Consider the following 25,735-nt stretch of genomic DNA (forward strand, 5'->3'; position numbering starts at 1 on the left):
AACACATGGCGCCGCCGTGATCCGCCTTCGCCCGAGCTCGCCTTGCCTGAGGTCGCCTTGCCCTTGCCGCCGGCTACGTCGCCCAAGGCCGCGCAGTCCCAGCCCGCACGTTGGTTGTTGGTGAGTAACCTCCTCTCTGCTCCCTCTCAGATCCCAACCAGAGCTACCAGTTCGTCATCTCTGCCATGTGCCCCGCGAGGCCGATTCATGCTTCCTGCTGGCGCTCGGCCGTTGTGCTCCGCCTCCCTACGTGAGACGTTGTTCAACGGGTTCCCATCTTGGCCTTGGATTATAAGTGTAGCTCATGTATGTGTCATTTCTAGAGTTGTCCGTTCACAGTTTATCACTCTCCTGGACCACGTGAATATCTGGATCCAGCTGACTGAGAGAGGATGTCCCCTTTCCTTCTGAATTTGCCTTCCAATGGTTAGTCCGTAATGATATGTGTTGTCCCGAAGTACACTGTTTTGGCAAGGATTTGAAGCTAGCGTACTGAAGGCCTGAAGTTTTGCAGGTGATTGCTTTAATCGAACTTTGCAAGCAATCTGAAGCCGGCATGTCGTGTTTCTTGCCAGAATGGTACTTGTTGTGTTCGGTTTATAAAATTTAAGGAAGATTTGATTTTTTCCCACACACACAAAAAAAGACTTGATCTGATACCTCTAACTGAATATTATTATAATCAAAAATGGATTTTGAATAAATCCATCATATTCAGAGATAACATTGGCGTGTCAAATGTTTTGGGATCTAGGTAATAATTTAGTTTACTTACCAAATTGCATTACTAACAAAAGAATTACAAACATGATAGGAAGTCCTATCTGTACTGATGGAGCTAGCACTACATAGTACAACCAACATGTGTCTAGCTAAAGAATCCCTTATTCCATGTATGCATGCTTTTCTCCTAAAGTTTCCATGATATTTTGCTTGTTTATTAAGATCAGATTAGGGCAATATATACGTCCAAATTCAGATCCCAATGGTGCCCAACAAGGAGGGAATCAGCTTGACAAGGGAAGAAGCCTCGACGGTAATTTTAGTTAATTCTAAAATGACAGGACCATGATGGATGTCAGCGACCTGCATCTTGATGAATATCAATTTTCACATACACATATAACTTGCTTTGATACATATATATGCCTCTTCCTCCGAGTAGTATGTCCCAGTTTTTCGTTCTTCATATTCATGTCACTTGACAAATATATTCAATTTTCTCTACACATGCATGTGCCCCGCATACGTCTCTACAGAGCTCGGAACGCCACAATTTTCTCTACACATACGTCTCCTACATATATAGCGGTATGCCACGAGCCCGAGCTTGGAGCGGTCGACGGGGAACCCGGAGCGGGAGGTGAAGACGACGCGCACCGTCAAGGGCGCCTTCTCCGGCGCCACCAAGCTCGGCGGCGACCCGAGGGTGAAGGCGAAGATGCGCTTGTCGTCGCGGGCACGGAGCCGGAGCTGGCGGTGGGAGCAGGAGGCGGAGGGCAGCGCCGGCGTGTTTGAGGGCGTGTTGTGCGGCGACCCGAGGGTGAAGGCGAAGATGCGCTTGTCGTCGCGGGGACGGAGCCGGAGCTGGCGGTGGGAGCAGGAGGCGGAGGGCAGCGCCGGCCTGTTCGAGGGCATGCTGTGCGACCCGGCCACCGGGACGGAGGTGTTGTCGTGGCGCCCGGGCAGTAGAGAGGCCGACCCGCGCAGCGGCATGAGGCGCCGGTACAGGGGCCTCGGGCGAGCGTTCAGCAAGATGCGGGGGCTGGTGGTGGCCGGCGACGAGCAGGACGGAGAAATAACTTGCGTTCACCAAGGCTTCCGGGTAGGGCGGAGAAGTGTTTTGGAAACCGCTGCACGCCCTCAATCCACTCAATCGAACGCCTCATCCAGGACCTGGAACCGTGGCCACAATTTCCTGGATGACGCCACCGCCGTCGATGCAATGCGTTCGTGCTGCACCGCGCCTCTCTGACCTCCACTTCTTCGTACGTCATGAGATGAGCAGGGCGTTCTGAAGCAGCAGCTCCAGGTCTTCAGCAGCGTCATGATCAACAAGGTGGTATTTATACTCATTTGCCTATATCATTCTGTAGTTCATGCATTTTGCACCAATTTTCATTCATGCAGCACGGGGCACCACATGTTCTGTATGTGTAAGGAGTTGCAAGGGCCATTGAAAAGTGTATACAGATACATTGATCCAGTGCCAATGACATATTCTTTAATAGCACATTTTTCTGTCAAGAGCTTTTGTAAAGCCTTCTTCAGTCTAGCATCAAAGTTAGTTAACTTTATTGTCACTCAGGTTCATAGATCTAAGTTGAAGAGCTCACGGAATGATGTGTTGATTAAAGTCCTAAAGCTAGGAATTGAAGATACTTTGGTCGCCAGTCTGAATTTGATCTTTCTTGCTTCACATGTTTTTGGCTGATCCCACCAAGGAAACAAATCATTTTGCTTGCTATTGTGATGTGACCATCAGTTTGGTTGCTGCCACTAACATGTACCCACCATGTTGATTGGCTACAAATAGATGTGAAGGTGAGGGCAATCGACGGGTCGTCATCTGGCGTGCTGACCACTGAGTCGTGGTGAACACATGTAACAATGGTAATACTAAACAGGTAATGTCACAACACATTAATTTCTTCTGAACTCGCATAAATGGTTGGGGTCCGATTCATCATACAATATGTGTGCTTGGTGGAATAATTTTTTAACATGACTTGATTTTGTTAGTTGAATGGCTCATACAATGTTTTTGCTTGGTGAAAAAATTTCTAACATGACTTGATTTTGTTGGTTGAATGGTACACATAGCCTCCTCTCGGTTGCTGTCACGCTCCCCATCTCCCATGTATAACCAGCTCACCTCCGCCTCCGCCACCGACACCCTGCTGCCACCGACACCCTGCTGCTTGGGTTGACTTGTACTCCATCAGCGACTCATACCTTTAGTTCGACGAGGACTCCCATGGGGTTGGGAACTTCAAGACCCTTCTCTTCAGTGAGAAAGAGGTTACCGTGTTTGGCTGCAGGTTTCTTACCGTTCACTTGGGTGGCTATGTAGCTGATTTTAATGTAAACGTATACAAACTAATTAGTAATTACGCAACATTTGGATGTAGAAACCCCAAGGATATTCATGGAATGAGGCAGGTGCCGAGTTGATTGTTGATCCCATCGGTGTTTTCACTGACAAGGACATGGCTGCAACTTGTATTAGGTACAGTCTTTCAAGTTTTCTGTGTTACCATTTATGGCAGGGTGTTGGAAAAGAAATTCAGAACAAGCACGTAACTGATCCAAACACTGAAAATAACATAATAGAAGCATCTCTGAGTTATTTAATCCATGTAGTTGTACTATTTTTTTAGAAAGAGTGTGCAGCTGATGGTCCAGCAAAGAAGGTTAGAGGTGGAGACAAAGATAGGGACCTTTGTGCCTAAGGTGTGGCCAATCAGATAGCAGAAGTGATATATAATAGTTAGTGATACAATGTTTTCTATGGTGCCACTGAATCTGTTTCAATTGCTGGGGCTGCAGGGTAAGCATCAAGATAGGATGGCAGGTGGAAAAGAAGAATACAATGCCTTTTTCTATTCTCTTGTATCAACCGACACACAGGTGTGTGTGTCTCACTAATGATTACTGCATTAGTTTTTCATTTGGCTTTATTCCAAACCATGCCTATGGAATTTAGATCAATTTTAGCATGACATATTTTTTGATGCAGGAAATGTATTATTCGACAAAAAGGCAACAATTCCTTATCGACCAGGGATATAGTTTCAAGGTTTATTCTCAAGAATTTCTCTAGATATTCGGAATCTTTTTGTCACTTCGGGTTTAGTGATAAATATATATGTTTCCAGGTCATCACTAGCTTGCCGCCACCTGAAGAAGGACCTAACCTGAGTTTTCACACACTCAATGAACAGCTTGACCTTTTAGGCAAAGTGAGTGTTTTCTATACCCATTGTTTGCCAAGTTTCTTCCTGTTTGTACCTGACTGCAATTTCTTTCTGTGCTGCTTCAAAAATAGGTGTTGAGCGCAGGGGATGAGATGATTGGTGTTGAGAACTTGGAAGAGGATTCTGATGGCAAGGCTCTCCTGAAGGCACGGTGTTCTGCTGGATTAATGAGCGCATTTTCTGGAGCGGGTGGAATGGTCTACATGGAGTACAAGTGCTGCCTCTCTCTACTTCCACTTCACTTTCGCCTTTATGCTAGGATTCAGTTGTAGTTTGTTTGCTGAATGCTTACTCTTATGTTATCATCCAACAAGGGCAAGGGAGCCAAGAAGAAGGACCCAGCTAAGAGGCATACACTGTTCAAGAAACGCTACACTTAGGGGTTCTGTTGTATGGCATTTGCAAGGAAGCCAGGAACCTATAGCGCGGGATTGGCTTTGCTGGAACATGGTATGGTTAAAGGGGCTCTACTTATTGGACATAATGCATGTCTCACTGTTAGCGCATCAGCCAGATTTCGCGCTAATTTCTTGTCATTAGAGAATTCTACTAGGAAGTTTCCTCCAGATTCTTGTGGTGTGCATCTTTTCATTATCTCCAGTTCCGTATCAGAAGGGTCAATTTTGGAGCTTATGAGAGGGAGGGTCAATTTTGGAGCTTATGAGAGGGAGAACAAGGGCATTTATCTTTCATAGAAATGTAAATATTTCATGAGAGGAATGGCCATTGATATTCATTTCAATCTTGCAATTGAGGTTTGAGCCTCGAGAATCAGTCTTGCAGATCAATTGCAATGGTGTGATCAATAGATTGTTTAACGAAAAACAACTGAAAAGAGCCATAGGAGCATAGAAGGCTATTTATTTCTCTTCTTAGTTTTGCTATTTTTAGACAAGCTGCTTTTGCGGCACTTGTATGCACACAAAAGGTATTCGTCTCGAACATGAATGTATGCACAAAACAAGTATCATGCATATTGGTATGATGGGAATTATGTCCATTTGCCTTTAGTTTTGTGTTTGTTTTTCTTTATTTCTGGAAGTTGGAAATGTGCTCATGTGCTTGTTGTTTTTCGATTTGGTAGATTTTCCGGAGTTCTTCTGATTAAGACACAATACATAATTTTGATATATATATATATATATACGACACTGGGATAAATGCATGGCTTCTCATATACTAGGCTGCTAATCTCATATACTAGACTTAGACAAATTCCAGCCAAACCCTACCTTTTCGGTGCAACCGAATCTGCATCGGTGCTACTGAGTTTAGGTGACCAACCTTCTATTTCCTCGGTGCACAAAATCAGAATTTCTGAGTTTTTGTATCGGTGTCACTGAGTTGTGTTATCTCACTGTTAGTCACCTTTTCGGTTCTACCGAGTTTTGTATGTCGGTTCCATCGAGATTCAAAGTTTCTACCGTTTGAGCAAGTCGGTAGCATCGAGTTTGTAACTTTGATGTCACCGAGTTGGTCAATTATGGTGTAACGGTGGGATTTTGGAGGTTGCCTATATATACCCCTCCACCTACCTTTCATTCGTAGAGGAAGCACTCAGATCACACACTTCACTGCCAGATCCATTTTTTAGAGAAAGTCACCTACTCATGTGTTGAGATCAAGAGATTCCATTCCAACCATTTCAACCTTGATTTCTAGCATCCCCAAGTTGCTTTTTCACAAGATCAATCTCTCCTACCCCTGCCAAATCTGAGAGAGGGTGATTGAGTGTTGAGGAGACTATCTTTAGAAGCACAAGAGCAAGGAGTTCATCGTTCTACCACGTATATTACCTTTTGGAGTGTGGTGCCTCCTAGATTGGTTAGGTGTCATTTGGGAGCCTCCTACTTCGTGTTGTGGAGTTGAACCAAGATATTTGTAAGGGCAAGGAGATCGCCTACTTCGTGAAGATCTACCGTGAGTGAGGCTAGTCATGTGTGGACGGAAGCCATGGTGGAATAGCCAAGACCGCTTCTTCGTGGACCCCTTGTGGGTGGACCCCTCCATGGACTCTCATAGTCGTTACCCTCCATGGGCTGAAGTCTCCATTAACATGAACGTACGATAGCGCTACCTATCGGAACCATGCTAAAAATCATCGTGTCAACTTCTACGCGTTTCATCTTCCTAAACTCTACTCCTTACTACATGTGCAAAGTCTTTACTTTCCGCTGCCATATTTGTTGACTAGCATGTGTAGGGTGCACTAGACTTGTTAGTATCGCTAAAATCTACCAACCATTAAATTTGGGAAAGGCTAGGATTTTAATTTATGAAAGTAGTCTATTCACCCCCCTCTCTAGACACCTCTTCTATCAATCTCTCAATTGGTATCAGAGCAAGGTCTTCAAAATGTTGGTTTAAACACCATTGGAGAAAGATGGATGTGCCTAGTTTGGGAAATATTAGTTGTAGAGTGCCTATTCTTGATGCGGAATATTTTAGACAATGGAATTATGAAATGCTTGATATATTTGATGAATTCCATTTGCGCAAGTATGTTGAATATCCCTATGAGCCTCCCATTTATCCTTTGCATCCTTGTGATGATGAAGAACTTAATATACTTGGTAATCATAAAACTGTAAATCTAATCATTAGAGGACTGCCAAGAAATGTGCTTAATCAATTGCAAAATTTTGAGTGTGCTCACACGTCGTGGAAAGACTTAGAGAAAATATATCCCGACTATTCACTGAAAAATCTTGAGATCATTTTCCATAAATTCATTGTCTTTCACAAAATGAAGCCAACTGATCCTAATTTTGATAAATGCCTTTTTGAGATTCCTGACCTCATGCGTGCTAAAGGAGATGTCATGACCATTAACAATGTCATTGTTGAATCCATTCGCATGCACAAATATGAACATTGTCATAGTCAAAATTCTGATGAAATTCTTGTTTCTTATGACGATGATATTTCGTCCGACGATGAAAATGTGGAGCATGGCTACTACAATGAAGATGAAGAGTTTGACATCGAGTATGAGAAGACCATGAGGAACCTTAGTCTTATGGCGAACCTTGGAGACTACATGGCCGGTGGAAAGGAGTGGGTTCTCGACGGTGGATGCACCGATCACATGACCGGAGATAAAGACATGTTCCATGAGATCACACCAAACTATGGTCGTCGAAGGTATGTGACTTTTGGAGATAACTCCAAGGGTATGGTACTTGGTCTTGGTAAGGTGGACATATCTCATGATAGTTCCATTCAAAAAGTCATGCTTGTTGAATCCCTTGGCTACAATCTGCTTTCCGTATCTAGACTAGCAGACTTTGGTTTCAATGTGCTATTTACAAAAGTTGACTGCCAAGTGTTTCGTAGTGACAATTATAACATGGTCTTTACTGGTTTCTGTAGAGGTAATCTATAAATTGTCGATCACAATAAAATATCCAAACCCCGTACATGTCTTATTGCAAAATCTTCTAAAGGTTGGTTATGGCATAGAAGGTTAGGACATGTAGGTATGCGTAACCTTGACATGCTTATAAAAGGTGATCATATTCTTGGTGTTAGAGATGTTATATTTGACAAAGATAGACTTTGTAGTGCTTGTCAAGCAGGAAAGCAAGTTGGTGGAAGTCATCCTGTGAAGAACATCATGACTACAAGAAGGCCACTCAAGCTGCTACACATGGATCTTTTCGGTCCCAATGCTTACAAGAGCCTCGGTGGAAATTCTTATGGTCTAGTCATTGTTGATGATTTTTCCAGATTTACGTGGGTATTCTTTCTTGATGATAATTCGCAAGTACAAATGATCTTCAAGAACTTCGCTCGAAAAGCTCAAAATCAGTTTGAAGTGAAGATCAATAAGGTTCGGAGCAATAACGAAATGGAGTTCAAGAACACTAATGGGATACTTTTCTTGACCAAGAAGGTATTTCACATGAGTTCTCGGTGACGTACACACCTCAACAAAATGGAGTTGCTGTGAGAAAGAAGCAGACTCTCATAGAGATGGCCAGAACGATGCTTGATGAATATAAGACGCCAAGACACTTTTGGGCAAAAGCCCTGGAAACAGCTTGCCATGCCATAAACCGAATATACCTACACAAGCTTCTCGGTAAAACATCATATGAGCTACTCACTGATAACAAACCCCAAGTTGGATACTTTCAAGTATTCGGCTCTAAGTGCTACATTCTTGATAAGCATCGTCGCACTAAATTTGCTCCTAAATCTCATGAAGGTTTCCTACTTAGTTACGAATCAAACTCTCACACTTACCGTGTCTACAACAGCTTCACTCGAAAACTTGAAGAGGCGGTAAATGTGATGTTTGATGAATCTAATGGTTCACAAATCAAACAATTGCCAAATGATGTAGGAGATAAGGAACCTTGGGAAGCCATCCAAGATCTACCTATCGGCAAGATTCATCCCATGGAGGTGAAGGAAAGTACTTCATCAATTCAAGTGGAAGCTCCTACTTTGCGTCAAGGTGAATCACAAGACGACATGGAGGCATCCACAAACGGTACACGACATGACGAAGAAGAGGAAGAAGTACATCATGATGATCCACCTCAACCTTCCTCACCACCACCTCAAGGAGTTGACACCGTCAACGACAACGTGCAAGATGATGATGATGAAGAAGAATCTCCACCATCCAACCAGAAGAAGCTGTCACGAGTTCAAGCAAGAGCGGACAAAGATCATCCACTGAATCAAATCTTCGATGACATACAAAACAGGAGAATCACTCGTTATAAATCTCGTTTAGCTAACTTTTGCGAGCATTATTCTTTCATCTCTAGCATTGAGCCTTTAAAGATAGAAGAAGCCCTTCAAGACCCGGATTGGGTGAATGCCATGCACGAAGAGCTACACAACTTCTAGAGGAATCAAGTGTGGACACTTGTTAAAAATACTGAAGACGAGCACAACATCATCGGTACAAGATGGGTGTTTCAGAACAAGCAAGATGAAGATGGACAAGTTGTACGCAACAAGGCGCGTCTCGTAGCCCAAGGATACACGCAAGTCGAAGGTATGGACTACGGTGAGACTTATGCCCCCGTTGCTAGACTTGAAGCCATCCACATTCTTCTCGCTTATGCCAATCACCATACCATGATATTACTCTTGACCAAATGGATACCAAAAGTGCTTTTCTAAATGGGGAAATTGAGGAGGATGTTTATGTCAAACAACCTCCCGGCTTTGTGAACCCCAAGAAACCTAATGATGTTTATAAACTTCATAAAGCTTTATATGGTCTTAAACAAGCCCCTAGAGCTTGGTACAAATGCCTAACGAAGTTTCTTATAAAAGGGGTTTTAAGATTGGTAAAACTTATGCAACCTTATTCACTAAAAGAGTTAATGGCAAACTATTTGTGTCCCAAATATATGCAGATGATATTATCTTTGGTTCTACTAAGCCACATTTTAGTGAAAAGTTTGGAAAGTTGATGTCAAAGAAGTATGAGATGTCAATGATATGCGAGCTGAAATTCTTCCTTGGATTGCAAATCAAACAATCGAGAGAAGTTACATTTATCTCTCAAACCAAGTACACCACGGACTTAATCAGGAAGTTCAATATGCAAGAGTGCAAATGTATTAGAACCCCCATGCCTACTAGTGGACATATTGACCTCACTAAGGAGGACAAACCAGTTGATCAAAGAGTTTGTCGATCAATGATTGGTTCATTGCTATATCTATGTGCTTCCCGTCCTGATATCATGTTGAGTGTTTTCATGTGTGACCGATACCAAGAGGCACCCAAAGAGTGTCATCTATTGGCTGTTAAAGAATCGTGAGATACCTAATACAGACACCAAACTTTGGCATATGGTATACCAAGGGATCTTCTTGTAATCTTGTTGGCTATTCTGACTCGGACTATGCCGGAGACAAGGTTGATAGAAAATCCACTTCGGGTACATGTCAATTTCTTGGGAGATCTCTTGTGTCTTGGTCATCCAAGAAACAAAACTCGGTATCCTTATCTACTGCCGAAGCTAAATATATAGTCATCGGATCATGTTGTGCGCAATTATTATGGATGACTCAAACTCTTAAGGATTATGGCGTTCATGTTAAAAATGTTCCATTATTGTGTGGCAATTAAAGTGATATGAAAATTGCCTATAATCGTGTGCAACATTCTCGAACAAAACATATTCAAGTGAAACATCACTTCATTCGTTATCATATTGGTACCGACAAACAATTAGCTCATATCTTTACCAAACCACTTGATGAGAAAATGTTTTGTCATTTGAGGAGTGAGTTGAACAACATTGATGCTTCAAACTTGGGCTAGACTCACTCGAATGCATGCAAGGGCATGATCTTGATTGACTATTCTTTGATGCTATTGATTTGGCACTATCTTATATCTTGGAAAATTATGCTCCCTTGTATTGCATCTAAACTTTTATAGGTACTTGGAAGAACAACACTTTACAACATTGCCATCAACTCACATCAAAAGCATGACTACTTGCAACATGACTTCTCCCATGGCCTCAAGAACAAAAGTAACTACTCACAAGTGATAAACATGCTAATGATTAGAGAGGTATTAAATATCATATTGGATCCGAACATATGATCTTCTACCAAATAAACACAAAGCATCAACTACAAGATGTAATCAAGACTACTAGTCACCCCTAGGTACCAATCTGAGGTTCCGGTACAAGATTGAGCACAAGAGATGAACTAGGGTTTTGAGAGGATATGGTGTTGTTGAAGATTTTGATGAACATTGGCCTCCCTAAGATGAGAGGGTTTTTGGTGATGACGATGGCCTAGATTTCCCCCTCTGGGAGGGAAGTCCCCCCGGTGGAATCGCTCCGCCAAAGGGCAAAAGTGATCCTGCCCAAGTTCCGCCTCGAGATGGCGACGATCCCTCCTCAAAGTCCTACCCTTATTTTTCCAGGTCAAAAGTGAATATATACGAGAAGATGGTCGCCAGAAGTGGGCTAGGTGGCCCACTACCTACTAGGCCGTGCCAGGAGGGCTGGCTCGCCCTCATGTCTAGTGGCCCCCTGGCAGCCCGCTCTCGTACTTCTTGATACATCTCCATCGTATCTACTTTCCGTAATGCTTTTGCTCTTGTTTGGACTCTAATTTGCATGATTTTAACTAAACTAACCTGGACTGACGTTGTTTTCAGCAGAACTACCATGGTGTTATTTTTGTGCAAAAATAAAAGTTCTCAGAATGGAATGAAACTTTTTGGAGATTTTTATGGAATAAAATAAAACTACTGGAACCAAGATCCATCGGAGGGGAGGCCCTAGACGCCCACTAAGAACCAGGGTGCATGAGCCCCCTGGTGCGGCCTGGTGGCTAGTGGGGCCCACAGGACTCGGCTGACCCTAACTCAAGCGCTATAAAATCCTATTTTCGGAGAGTAAAAAATAGGAGAGGAACTTTCATCGCGTTTCACGATACGAAGCCGCCGCCACCTCTTGTTCTTCATCGGGAGGCCAAAACTGGAGTCCGTTGGGGCTCCAGAGAGGGGAATCTTCATTCTTCGTCATCACCAACCCTCCTTCATCGCCAATTCCATGATGCTCTCCACCGGGAGTAAGTAATCCCTTCGTAGGCTTGTTGGTCGGTGAAGAGCTAGATGAGATTCATCATGTAATCGAGTTAGTTTTGTTAGGGCTTGATCCCCAGTATCCACTATGTTCGGAGATTGATGTTGCTATGAATTTTCTATGCTTAATGATTGTCACTAGGGCCCGAGTGCCATGATTTCAGATCTGAACCGTTTATGTTTTCACCATTATATCTATGTTCTAGATGCAATCTTGCAAGTTATATGAACCTACTATGTGTTAGGATCCTGTAGGATAGAAAGAAGGTGTGTCTACAGCGGGGTGAATAGACTACTTGTCAAGATAAAAATCCTAGCCTCACCAAATATAATAGAGGGCGGAATTTCAGCGATACTAACAAGTCTAGTACACCCTACACATTCTAGTCAACATATATGGCAGCGGAAAAGTAAAGACTTTGCACATGTAAAGGAGTGGAGTTTAGGAGATCAAACGCAAAGAGGTTGACACGACGATTTTTGGCATAGTCTGATAGGTGGCACTATCGTACGTCCATGTTAGTGGAGACTTCTGTTGGAATTATGCCCTAGAGGCAATAATAAATATAGTTATTATTATAATTCCTGTATCAAGATAATCGTTTATTATCCATGCTATAATTGTATTGAATGAAGACTCATTTACATGTGTGGATACATAGACAAAACACTGTCCCTAGCAAGCCTCTAGTTGGCTAGCCAGTTGATCAAAGATAGTCAGTGTCTTCTGATTATGAATAAGGTGTTGTTGCTTGATAACTGGATCACGTCATTAGGAGAATCACGTGATGGACTAGACCCAAACTAATAGACGTAGCATGTTGATCATGTCATTTTGTTGCTACTGTTTTTTTGCGTGTCAAGTATTTGTTCCTATGACCATGAGATCATATAACTCACTAACACCGGAGGAATACTTTGTGTGTATCAAACATCGCAACGTAACTGGGTGACTATAAAGATGCTCTACAGGTATCTCCGAAGGTGTCCGTTGAGTTAGTCTGGATCAAGTCTGGGATTTGTCACTCCGTGTGACGGAGAGGTATCTCGGGGCCCACTCGGTAATACAACATCACACACAAGCCTTGCAATCAATGTAACTTAGTGTAAGTTGCGGGATCTTGTATTACGGAAGGAGTAAAGATACTTGCCGATAAACAAGATTGAAATAGGTATGCGGATACTGACGATCGAATCTCGGGCAAGTAACATACCGAAGGACAAAGGGAATGACATACGGGATTATATGAATCCTTGGCACTGAGGTTCAAACGATAAGATCTTCGTAGAATATGTAGGATCCAATATGGGCATCCAGGTCCCGCTATTGTATATTGACCGAGGAGTCTCTCGGGTCATGTCTACATAGTTCTCAAACCCGCAGGGTCTGCACACTTAAGGTTCGACGTTGTTTTATGCGTATTTGAGTTATATGGTTGGTTACCGAATGTTGTTCGGAGTCCCGGATGAGATCACAGACGTCACGAGGGTTTCCGGAATGGTCCGGAAACGAAGATTGATATATAGGATGACCTCATTTGATTACCGGAAGGTTTTCGGAGTTACCGGGAATGACGAATGGGTTCCGGGAGTTCACCGGGGGGGGCAACCCACCCCGGGGAAGCCCATAGGCCATGGGGGTGGCACACCAGCCCTTAGTGGGCTGGTGGGACAACCCAAGAAGGCCCTATGCGCCATAGGAATAAAATCAAAGAGAAAGGAAAAAAAAGGAGGAGGTGGGAAAGGAAAGAAGGACTCCACCCACCAAACCAAGTAGGACTCGGTTTGGGGGGGGGGAGACCTTCCCCCCTTGGCTCGGCCGACCCCCTTGGGGCTCCTTGAGCCCCAAGGCAAGGCTTCCCCTCTCCCACCTATATATACGGAGGTTTTAGGGCTGATTTGAGACGATTTTCCACGACAGCCCGACCACATACCTCCACGGTTTTTCCTGTAGATCGCGTTTCTGCGGAGCTCGGGCGGAGCCCTGCTGAGACAAGATCATCACCAACCTCCGGAGCGCCGTCACGCTGTCGGAGAACTCTTCTTCCTCTCCGTCTCTCTTGCTGGATCAAGAAGGCCGAGATCATCGTCGAGCTATACGTGTGCTGAACGCGGAGGTGCCGTCCGTTCGGCACTAGATCGTGGGACTGATCGCGGGACGGTTCGCGGGGCGGATCGAGGGACGTGAGGACATTCCACTACATCAACCACGTTCACTAACGCTTCTGCTGTACGGTCTACAAGGGTACGTAGATCACACATCCCTCTCGTAGATGGACATCACCATGATAGGTCTTCGTGCGCGTAGGAAAAATTTTGTTTCCCATGCGACGTTCCCCAACAGTGGCATCATGAGCTAGGTTCATGCGTAGATGTCTTCTCGAGTAGAACACAAAAGTTTTTGTGGGCGGTGATGTGCATTTTGCTGCCCTCCTTAGTCTTTTCTTGATTCCGCGGTATTGTTGGATTGAAGCGACTTGGACCGACATTACTCGTACGCTTACGAGAGACTGGTTTCATCGCTACGAGTAACCCCGTTGCTCAAAGATGACTGGCAAGTGTCAGTCTCTCCAACTTTAATTGAATCGGATTTGACCGAGGAGGTCCTTGGATGAGGTTAAATAGCAACTCATATATCTCCGTTGTGGTGTTTGCGTAAGTAAGATGCGATCCTACTAGATACCCATGGTCACCACGTAAAACATGCAACAACAAAATTAGAGGACGTCTAACTTGTTTTTGCAGGGTATGCTTGTGATGTGATATGGCCAACGATGTGATGTGATATATTGGATGTATGAGATGATCATGTTGTAATAGATTATATCGACTTGCACGTCGATGGTACGGCAACCGGCAGGAGCCATAGGGTTGTCTTTATACTAACGTTTGTGCTTGCAGATGCGTTTACTATTTTGCTAGGATGTAGATTTAGTAGTAATAGCATGAGTAGCACGACAACCCCGATGGCGACACGTTGATGGAGATCTTGGTGTGGCACCAGTGACAAGAAGATCGTGCCGGTGCTTTGGTGATGGAGATCAAGGAGCACGTGATGATGGCCATATCATGTCACTTATGAATTGCATGTGATGTTAATCCTTTTATGCACCTTATTTTGCTTAGAACGACGGTAGCATTATGAGGTGATCTCTCACTAAAATTTCAAGACGAAATTGTGTTCTCCCCGACTGTGCACCGTTGCTACAGTTCGTCGTTTCGAGACACCACGTGATGATCGGGTGTGATAGACTCAACATTCACATACAACGGGTGCAAAACAGTTGCGCATGCGGAACACTCGGGTTAAGCTTGACGAGCCTAGCATGTGCAGACATGGCCTCGGAACACATGAGACCGAAAGGTCGATCATGAATCATATAGATGATATGATTAGCATAGGGATGCTTACCACTGAAACTATGCTCAACTCACGTGATGATCAGACTTGAGCTAGTGTAAGTGGATCATGAACCACTCAAATGACTAGAGAGATGTACTTTTTGAGTGGGAGTTTAGCGAATAATTTGATTAAGTTAAACTCTAATTATCTTGAACATAGTCTAAGTCCACTTTGAATATATTTGTGTTGTAGATCATGGCTCACGCGACAGTCACCCTGAATTTTAATACGTTCCTAGAGAAAGCTATGTTGAAAGATGATGGAAGCAACTTTGTAGACTGGGCTCGTAATCTTAAGCTAATCTTACAAGCTGGGAAGAAGGATTATGTCCTTAATGCTGCGCTAGGAGATGAACCACCCGCTACGGTTGATCAGGATGTTAAGAACGCTTGGTTAGCACATAAGGAGGACTACTCAGTAGTTCAATGTGCAGTCTTGTATGGCTTAGAACCGGGACTTCAACGTTGCTTTGAGCGTCATGGAGCATTTGAGATTTTCCAGGAGTTGAAGTTTATCTTTCAGAAGAACGCCCGGATCGAGAGGTATGAGACCTCCGATAAATTCTATGCTTGCAAGATGGAGGAGAACTCGTCTGTCAGTGAACATGTGCTCAAAATGTCTGGGTACTCAAACCGTCTAGCTGAGCTGGGGATTGAACTCCCACAAGAGGCTATCACTGACAGAATCCTTCAATCACTGCCGCCAAGCTATAAAGGCTTTGTGTTGGACTACAACATGAAAGGGATGAACAAGTCTCCCGGCGAGTTGTTTGTGATGCTGAAAGTCGCAGAGTCTGAACTCTGTAAAGAGCATCAAGTGTTGATGGTGAATAAGACCACTAGTTTCAAGAGAAACGGCAAAGGCAAGAAGGGTAATTCAAAGAAGAGCGGCAAGTGTGTTGCCAATCCAATGAAGAAACCCAAAGCTGGACCTAAGCCTGAAACAGAGTGTTACTATTGCAAGGGTATGGGTCACTGGAAGCGCAATTGCCCCAAGTATCTGGCAGATAAGAAGGCGGCCAAAGAAAAATCAGGTATATTTGATATACATGTTATTGATGTGTACTTAACCGACTCTCGTAGTAGTGCCTGGGTATTCGATACCGGTTCTGTTGCTCATATTTGCAACTCGAAACAGGAACTGCTGAATAGACGAAGGCTGGCGAAAGATGAAGTGACGATGCGCGTAGGAAATGGTTCCAAGGTTGATGCAATCGCCGTCGGCACAGTTTCACTTCAATTACCATCAGGATTAGTTATGAACTTGAATCATTGTTATTTAGTGCCTGCGTTGAGCATGAACATTATATCTGGATCTTATTTATTGCGAGACGGTTACTCTTTTAAGTCAGAGAATAATGGTTGTTCTATTTCTATGAGTAACATCTTTTATGGTCATGCACCCAATGTGAGAGGATTGTTCATATTGAATCTTGATAGCGATACACACATACATAACATTGAGACCAAAAGAGTTAGAGTTAACAATGATAGCGCCATATTTTTGTGGCACTGCCGCTTAGGTCATATTGATGTAAAGCGCATGAAGAAACTCCATGCCGATGGACTTTTGGAGTCACTTGACTTTGATTCACTTGACCCGTGCGAACCATGCCTCATGGGCAAGATGATTAAAACTCCGTTCTCCGGAACAATGGAGCGTGCAAGTGACTTGTTGGAAATCATACATACCGATGTGTGTGGTCCGATGAGCGTAGAGGCACGCGGCGGATATCGTTATTTTCTCACCTTCACTGACGATTTGAGTAGATATGGTTATGTCTACTTAATGAAGCACAAGTCTGAAACATTTGAAAAGTTCAAGCAATTTCAGAGTGAAGTTGAAAATCATCATAACAAGAAGATCAAGTTCCTACGGTCTGATCGTGGGGGTGAATATTTGAGTTTCGAGTTTGGTGCTCACTTAAGACAATGTGGAATTGTTTCACAGTTGACACCGCCTGGAACACCACAACGTAATGGTGTGTCCGAACGTCGTAATCGTACTTTATTAGAGATGCTGCGATCTATGATGTCTCTTACCGATTTGCCGTTATCGTTTTGGGGTTATGCATTAGAAACAGCTGCATTCACTTTAAATAGGGCACCATCAAAATCCGTTGAGACGACACCATACGAACTGTGGTATGGCAAAAGGCCAAAGTTGTCGTTTCTTAAAGTTTGGGGATGTGATGCTTATGTCAAAAAGCTTTAGCCTGAAAAGCTGGAACCCAAAGCGGAAAAGTGCGTCTTCATAGGTTACCCAAAAGAGACAATTGGGTACACCTTCTATCTCAAATCCGAGGGCAAAGTGTTTGTTGCTAAAAACGGAGCTTTTCTCGAGAAGGAGTTTCTCTCGAGAGAATTGAGTGGGAGGGAGATAGAACTTGAGGAGGTTGTCGAACCTCTCATCCCTCTGGATGGTGGCGCAGGGCAAGGGGAAACCTCTGTCGTTGCGACGCCGGTTGAGGAGGAAGTTAATGATAATGATCATGAAACTCCGGTTCAAGTTTCTGTCGAACCACGCAGGTCGACGAGACCACTTGCTGCTCCAGAGTGGTACGGTAATCCCGTCTTATCAATCATGTTGTTGGACAACAATGAACCTGCAAATTATGAAGAAGCAATGGTGGGCCCAGATTCCAACAAATGGCTAGAAGCCATGAAGTACGAGATAGGATCCATGTATGAGAACAAAGTGTGGACTTTGGAGGTACTGCCTGAGGGCCGCAAGGCTATTCAGAACAAATGGATCTTTAAGAGGAAGACGGACGCTGACGGCAATGTGACCGTTTATAAAGCTCGACTTGTGGCAATGGTTTTTTCACAAGTTCAAGGAGTTGACTACGATTAGACATTCTCACCCGTAGTGATGCTTAAGTCCGTCAGAATCATGTTAGCAATAGCTGCATTTTTCGATTATGAAATCTGGCAGATGGATGTCAAAACAGCGTTCCTTAACGGTTTCCTTAAGGAAGAATTGTATATGATGCAACCCAAAGGTTTTGTCGATCCTAAGAATGCTAACAAGGTGTGCAAGCTCCAGCGATCCATTTATAGACTGGTGCAAGCATCTCGGAGTTGGAACAAACGCTTTGATGAGGTGATCAAAGCTTTTGGGTTTATACAAGTGGTTGGAGAATCTTGTATTTACAAGAAAGTGAGTGGGAGCTCTGTGGCGTTTCTAATATTATATGTGGATGACATATTGCTGATTGGAAACAACATAGAGTTTTTGGAGAGCATAAAGGATTACTTGAATAAAATTTTCTCTATGAAGGACCTAGGAGAAGCTGCTTACATTCTAGGCATTAAGATCTATAGGGATAGATCAAAACGCCTGATAGGACTTTCACAAAGCACATACCTTGATAAAGTTTTGAAGAGGTTCAAAATGGAACAGTCCAAGAAAGGGTTCTTGCCAGTTTTACAAGGTACGAGATTGAGTAAGACTCTGTGCCCAGCAACTGATGATGATAGAGAGCATATGCGCACCGTCCCCTATGCTTCAGCCATAGGTTCTATCATGTATGCAATGTTGTGCACTAGACCAGACGTTAGCCTGGCCATAAGTATGGCAGGTAGGTTCTAGAGTAATCCAGGAGTGGATCACTCGACGGCGGTCAAGAATATCCTGAAGTACCTAAAAAGGACTAAGGAGATGTTTCTCATGTATGGAGGTGACGAAGAGCTCGCCGTAAAAGGTTACGTCGATGCAAGCTTTGACACAGATCCGGACGACTCTAAGTCGCAAACCGGATACGTATTTATTCTTAATGGGGGTGCGGTAAGCTGGTGCAGTTCCAAGCAAAGCGTCGTAGCAGATTCTACATGTGAAGCGGAGTACATGGCTGCCTCGGAGGCGGCTAAGGAGGGTGTCTGGATGAAGCAATTCATGACGGATCTTGGAGTGGTGCCAAGCGCACTGAATCCAATAACCTTGTTCTGTGACAACACGGGTGCCATTGCTTTAGCAAAGGAACCACGGTTTCACAAGAAGTCCAGACACATCAAACGACGCTTCAACCTCATCCGCGACTACGTCGAAGGGGAGGACGTAAATATATGCAAAGTGCACACGGATCTGAATGTAGCAGACCCGCTGACTAAACCTCTTCCACGGGCAAAGCATGATCAACACCAGAACTGTATGGGTGTTAGATTTATTACAATGTAATTCGCATGATGATGTGAGGGCTAGATTATTGACTCTAGTGCAAGTGGGAGACTGTTGGAATTATGCCCTAGAGGCAATAATAAATATAGTTATTATTATAATTCCTGTATCAAGATAATCGTTTATTATCCATGCTATAATTGTATTGAATGAAGACTCATTTACATGTGTGGATACATAGACAAAACACTGTCCCTAGCAAGCCTCTAGTTGGCTAGCCAGTTGATCAAAGATAGTCAGTGTCTTCTGATTATGAACAAGGTGTTGTTGCTTGATAACTGGATCACGTCATTAGGAGAATCACGTGATGGACTAGACCCAAACTAATAGACGTAGCATGTTGATCGTGTCATTTTGTTGCTACTGTTTTTCTGCGTGTCAAGTATTTGTTCCTATGACCATGAGATCATATAACTCACTAACACCGGAGGAATACTTTGTGTGTATCAAACGTCGCAACGTAACTGGGTGACTATAAAGATGCTCTACAGGTATCTCCGAAGGTGTTCGTTGAGTTAGTATGGATCAAGACTGGGATTTGTCACTCCGTGTGACGGAGAGGTATCTCGGGGCCCACTCGGTAATACAACATCACACACAAGCCTTGCAAGCAATGTAACTTAGTGTAAGTTGCGGGATCTTGTATTACGGAACGAGTAAAGAGACTTGCCGGTAAACGAGATTGAAATAGGTATGCGGATACTGACGATCGAATCTCGGGCAAGTAACATACCGAAGGACAAAGGGAATGACATACGGGATTATATGAATCCTTGGCACTGAGGTTCAAACGATAAGATCTTCGTAGAATATGTAGGATCCAATATGGTCATCCAGGTCCTGCTATTGGATATTGACCGAGGAGTCTCTCGGGTCATGTCTACATAGTTCTCGAACCCGCAGGGTCTGCACACTTAAGGTTCGACGTTGTTTTATGCGTATTTGAGTTATATGGTTGGTTACCGAATGTTGTTCGGAGTCCTGGATGAGATCACGGATGTCACGAGGGTTTCCGGAATGGTCCGGAAATGAAGATTGATATATAGGATGACCTCATTTGATTACCGGAAGGTTTTCGGAGTTACCGGGAATGTACCGGGAATGACGAATGGGTTCCGGGAGTTCACCGGGGGGGGGGGAGGGGGGCAACCCTCCCCGGGGAAGCCCATAGGCCTTGGGGGTGGCACACCAGCCCTTGGTGGGCTGGTGGGACAGCCCAAGAAGGCCCTATGCGCCATAGGAAGAAAATCAAAGAGAAAAAAAAGGAGGAGGTGGGAAAGGAAAGAAGGACTCCACCCACCAAACCAAGTAGGACTCGGTTTGGGGGAGGGACCTTCCCCCCTTGGCTCGGCCGACCCAGGCAAGGCTCCCCCTCTCCCACCTATGTATACGGAGGTTTTAGGGCTGATTTGAGACGATTTTTCCACGGCAGCCCGACCACATACCTCCACGGTTTTTCCTCTAGATCGCGTTTCTGCGGAGCTCGGGCGGAGCCCTGCTGAGACAAGATCATCACCAACCTCCGGAGCGCCGTCACGCTGCCGGAGAACTCTTCTTCCTCTCCGTCTCTCTTGCTGGATCGAGGGACGTGAGGACGTTCCACTACATCAACCGCGTTCACTAACGCTTCTGCTGTACGGTCTACAAGGGTACGTAGATCACACATCCCCTCTCGTAGATGGACATCACCATGATAGGTCTTCGTGCGCGTAGGAAATTTTTTGTTTCCCATGCGACGTTCCCCAACAACTTCAACCCATGGAGTGTAACGGCTGCGAGAGTCCATGGAGGGCTCCACCCACGAAGGGTCCACGAAGAAGCGTCCTTGTCTATTCCACCATAGCTTCTGTCCATGAAGGACTAGCCTTACTCACGGTAGATCTTCATGAAGTAGGAACTCTCCTTACCCTTACAAACATCTTGGTTCAACTCCACAACCCGAAGTAGGAGGCTTCCAAGCGACACCTAACCAATCTAGGAGGCACCACCCTCCAAAAGGTAATAGGTGTGGTATAACGATGAACTCCTTGGTCTTGTGCTTCTAAAGATAGTCTCCTCAACACAAAATCACTCTCTCACATGATATGCATGGGTAGGAGATATTGATTTGGTGGAAAGAAACTTGGGGACGTTGGAGATCAAGTTTCAAATGATTGGAATGGAATATCTTGATCTCAACACATCAGTAGGTGGCTCTCTCTCACAAAAATGGATCTGGCAATGAAGTGTGTGTTCTGAGTGCTTCCTCTACAAATGAGAGGTGGGTGTAGGGGTATATATAGGGACCACACAAAATCCAACTGTTACACCTAAAGTGGCAAACTCAATGACACCGAAGTCATAAACTCGGCGGTACCGACTTGTACTAAAGGCAGCAACTTTTGGATCTCGGTGAGACCGATATACACAACTCGATGGCACCGAAAAAGTGACTAACGGTCAGATGAGAAAACTCGGTGACACGGATACTCAAACTCGAAAATTTTGATTTTGTGTACCGAGGCAACCGAAAATTGGTCACCCAAACTCGGCAACACCGAAATGGTTTCTATTGCACCGATTTGGTGGGAATGCCTAGGGTTCTGTCTGAGATCAAACTCGGTGTGGCCAAAATGGAAAACTTTGTGGCACGATTTTGAGTATGTGGTTTTGGACAAAATGGTTATGTGGGAAAAATGACTGAGTATTTTGGTGGCTAACTTAGAGCACTTGAGCAAGCAGTTCATTTTAATACCTCACCCCCTTTTAATAGTATTGTCTTTCCTATGGACTCAAAAGTGATTTATCACAAATATAAAATGAAGAGTCTTCTAGCTTGAAGCTTGAGCAAATCCTATCCATTTCTTGCATCAAGGGGCATCTCCACATAATCCTTTAGCCAAAGCTCTCTATGGACTATTCCTGAAATATCTAGGTGAAAGTGTTAGTCCAAGAGACAATGTATGTTGTCATGAATTATCAAAATCACCAAGGGAGCATATGTGCTTTAAATCTCCCCCTTTAATAATTGATGACAACATAGAATCAAAGCTTCAAATAAAGATAAGCATTAGAATATGATAGCTTTGAAAGATATATGACTAGTACAAGCTCCCCTTAAATGCGTGCAATCCCCTTTTAAGGATAGTTGCTTTGGACTGCATGGGCACACACATGGTAGAAGGGATGGACAAGTCATATAGATCTTGGCTATATGCACCAAACATAAGTGAATGTAGAAATTCCTTGTTCAAGATTCCCTCTTGCAAACAATATGTGCAAGAAACAAGAGATCATCATGAACAAAGGATATGATGCATATACTTACCTTGAGGTTCTTGAGCGTCTTAGCAGTAGGAGTACAAATGGGAAAAGAAATGTTAGAAAGCACAAGAGTACTCCATTGTAAAGATGTAAAGAGCTTCAAAAGTACCAAGATATTTGAAGACATATTTCAAATAGGATTTGATGATAGATATGTCTCCAAAAGAAATAAGAACTTTATCCTCTAGGAATGAATATGTAAGAATTTCCTCTCCCCCTAAATCATGGCATGTAGATATTGGCAGTAGGTAGGGTAAGACAAGTTCAATCAAAAGATAGTAAACTAATGAAATCTGACATAATTTTATCTCTCTCTCCCTTAATATGTAAGGTTTGATACATCTCCCCTTAGGTAGACCTTCCTTTAGGAACATATATCTCCCCCTATTGATATCTCTCCCTCTTTAAGTAAGCTTAATGGTGATATTTCTCCCCTATAAATAGGTTCATTGGAAGTTTTCATATTTCTCCCCCTTTGGCATTAATTTCCAAAAAGGTCAGAGGGTAAGGGCTTAATGAGAGAAAGGGACACTACTAGGAAAAGGCTTGCTAATGGCGCACCATTTTTTGCTACTAATGGCGCACTATAGGTGCGCCACTAGCATCACCCCATTAGATTTTTTTACTAATGGCGCACTACAAGTGCGCCATTAGTATTTGGTATACTAATGGCGCACCAGGTAGTGCGCCATTAGTATTGCTCACGGTGCGCCATTAGTATCTGGTATACTAATGGCGCACCAGGTAGTGCGCCATTAGTATATATCCTGGTGCGCCATTAGTATAGATCCCGGTGCGCCATTAGTATAGATACTGGTGCGCCATTAGTATATATCCTAGTGCGCCATTAGTATAGCTTATGGTGCGCCATTAGTATGCCTCCCAGGCCCATATTTACCCATATGCTCTGGCTTACTAGTGGCGCACTAGTGTGCTGAGTGATGCGCCACTAGTATGAATATTAGGTATTTATTTTATTTTTTCTGATATTTGCACAGATTACAAAATATATTATTGCACAGAATATAGATAGCACAACATATAAACAACAGATTTATCGAATACAATAGAAGATTAGTTTCCGAATACAATTCATTATATTAGTCTCCGAATTTAAAATACCGAACAAAGTTAGAACATTACAAGTCTCGAGACCGCGAGTAGCGAGTTTGTCTTCACATTACAAGTCGATATATCGACCATCTAAACTACCATCATATATAGAAGAGAGTTGCGGTCATCACGATGAGCATAATCGCAATGAAACTGGTCTTCATCCGGTTCCTCCAACGCTCCCTCCTCTCTCCCGCTAGATAGCGCGCGTATCTAACTTCCGCCTCCGCCCTTGTGGTGTACCCTTTGTAACTGTTACCGCTGAATCGGTGAACCTGTCTCCGACACTCCTCCCGGTCGTCGTAGACTCCGGGAACCTTACCCTTGTACACGACATACGACGACATCTCTATGCACTAGCCAAACAAAACGTTAGTAGCAATTCAGAGAGACATACAAGTTCATTAAAGTTTAATATTACAACTATAACAGCACGATTCATGGTCCTATTAATAAATAGCATCGATTATGTATAAGTTGAACGACTGTCCAAACCAAAGAGACATACCAGTTCATTAAAGTTTAATATTGCAACATGAATTAGTAGTGATTCACGGGAACGTGGATGCAGCCGCCGTCTTTCGTGATGGTCATGAAATTGCGGTCGTTGTCAGCCTGCATTTGTAGCATTGTATCTATCTCACTATTGGACAGCGGAGATCTGAGGTAGAACTGCCCCGAGGTACGAAGGACATCTTGATGGATGATTTCCGCAAACTCCGACTGGATGCGAAAGAATTCTTGTCTGATATCCGCATCCTGGATTGCCGACAAGCGTGCGGCCCAATCTTTGAGATTATTTGGTAGCCGAAGGTGATTACTGTCCCGTATGATCACCCGCATGTGATGGAGGGCGTAGTAGGCATCCTTCTGACTGCTAGGCGGCTGCTTGACGCAGGCGAACATCGTATTGTGGGTGAACACGTGCTTGCCGTGCCTGAGACTTGTCCTGCTGAAGGTGCCTCCAGATATGGCGTAGCCGGGAAGAGCTTCATCAAGAACTTTCTTGATATTTGTGTAGTCTTTTTTTGACTGACGGTCCGAGTCGAAATACGTGGCCGTGGAATATTTCAGGCTTAAGAGGATGAGTGTGCAACGTGTGTCACTGCACAAAACACGGAATGTTAGAAAAAAAAGGACGATCAAAATCTAAGAAATCATATGTTACGTGGCGATGAGGGGATAACTTACCAGGGAAAGTAAGGCACGAGGAAGTTATCCTTTTCTGAGTTTGCCAGAATGACGCCTTCGAGGTATGAACTCGCGACTTGCCGGTCCCCAGCGCTGCCCAAGATCTTGGCACGCATACAGAAGGGGTCGACTATCACTAGGTCCGGGGTCTTGTTTCTAATGATCCGCATCTCCATACTCAGCGAAAATAGCCGAACGAAGGTGTAGTGCAACGGATGAAGGTTAAACATAGCAAATATGTCAGCAAACCGCAGGACGATCATACCCCTGATGGCGCTATCGACAAAGCCCTTGCCCTCTGGCACCTTGGCCACGAAAACCGGGTATGCCACATTATTCTCGGAGAGACGCCGCTTCTCCAAACAAAGAACAGTGTCATGCAGACTCCGCATAGCACCGGTTGCAGCATTGAGCAGATTAGTCGGTAGCATCGGCCTACCCGCCACATGCACCCTCCTCGAGATATCCTTAGGTGAAGGTGGCCCGTCCAGAGCACGGATCGTACTCAGTGCCGGCTGGCTCACACCCTTGTTAGTCTTTTTTTTCCATCCCTTCTTCTGCTGATGTAATGGGATCCAGTTCATCTGCTCAGAGACCACCTTCTTGAGTGTGTTGGGGCTGATAATATTTCGCACCTCGGCTATCTGAGGCTCGGTGAAGGCGGCAGCTGGAGGCGTCTCCTCAAAACTAAACGCCAGACAATGCCTGTTGCAATTGGGTTTCTCCGCGGTACCAGCTAGATCGCGGTCGTCTTTTGCAGGGTTGGGTTCTTGAGAAGGAGGCCCCAAGAATTCCTCACCGTACCCATGTTCGGCAAAGTACTTATCGACCTTGGTAAATGTACCATCGTCGTCATCGTCGTCGTCCGGAACCTGTGCCATATGCATGTCCGGATCCTGTGCCATATGCATGTCTGGTAGCATCGCGGCGGTCTTGCCATGGCTTGGCGCCGGCACGACTAGCGGTGTTGTCTGTGGGGTGGTGTCCC

General features: G+C 44.2%; 2 protein-coding genes across 2 annotated transcripts; both read left to right on the forward strand.

The window, feature by feature from the left end:
- The first annotated feature begins 985 nt into the window (after positions 1–985).
- LOC123426081 lies at positions 986–3,452 on the forward strand. Its single transcript, XM_045109857.1, has 7 exons — positions 986–1,036; positions 1,310–1,429; positions 1,520–1,825; positions 2,962–3,041; positions 3,132–3,162; positions 3,270–3,299; positions 3,381–3,452. Exons 1-7 carry the CDS (start codon positions 986–988, stop codon positions 3,450–3,452), a joined length of 690 nt encoding a protein of 229 aa, XP_044965792.1.
- Positions 3,453–3,543: 91 nt separating this feature from the next.
- Positions 3,544–4,357, forward strand: LOC123426082 (general transcription and DNA repair factor IIH helicase subunit XPB1-like). The gene is made up of 5 exons (XM_045109858.1): positions 3,544–3,630; positions 3,740–3,799; positions 3,879–3,962; positions 4,049–4,174; positions 4,292–4,357. Exons 1-5 carry the CDS (start codon positions 3,568–3,570, stop codon positions 4,355–4,357), a joined length of 399 nt encoding a protein of 132 aa, XP_044965793.1. The 5' UTR covers positions 3,544–3,567.
- The last annotated feature ends 21,378 nt before the right edge of the window (positions 4,358–25,735 follow it).

This window comes from Hordeum vulgare, chromosome 2H (genome assembly GCF_904849725.1).
Source record: "Hordeum vulgare subsp. vulgare chromosome 2H, MorexV3_pseudomolecules_assembly, whole genome shotgun sequence".
In the NCBI taxonomy this organism is placed as follows: domain Eukaryota; kingdom Viridiplantae; phylum Streptophyta; class Magnoliopsida; order Poales; family Poaceae; genus Hordeum; species Hordeum vulgare.

Coding starts and splice junctions, on each gene's coding strand:
- LOC123426081 (XM_045109857.1), top strand. CDS start 986: ATGGTGCCCAACAAGGAGGGAATCAGCTTGACAAGGGAAGAAGCCTCG. Junction 3,042..3,131: donor GTTACCGTGTTTGGCTGCAG/GTTTCTTACCGT, acceptor ATTTGGATGTAG/AAACCCCAAGGATATTCATG. Junction 3,300..3,380: donor AAGAAATTCAGAACAAGCAC/GTAACTGATCCA, acceptor CTATTTTTTTAG/AAAGAGTGTGCAGCTGATGG.
- LOC123426082 (XM_045109858.1), top strand. CDS start 3,568: ATGGCAGGTGGAAAAGAAGAATACAATGCCTTTTTCTATTCTCTTGTA. Junction 3,800..3,878: donor ACCAGGGATATAGTTTCAAG/GTTTATTCTCAA, acceptor ATATGTTTCCAG/GTCATCACTAGCTTGCCGCC. Junction 4,175..4,291: donor TTTCTGGAGCGGGTGGAATG/GTCTACATGGAG, acceptor TCATCCAACAAG/GGCAAGGGAGCCAAGAAGAA.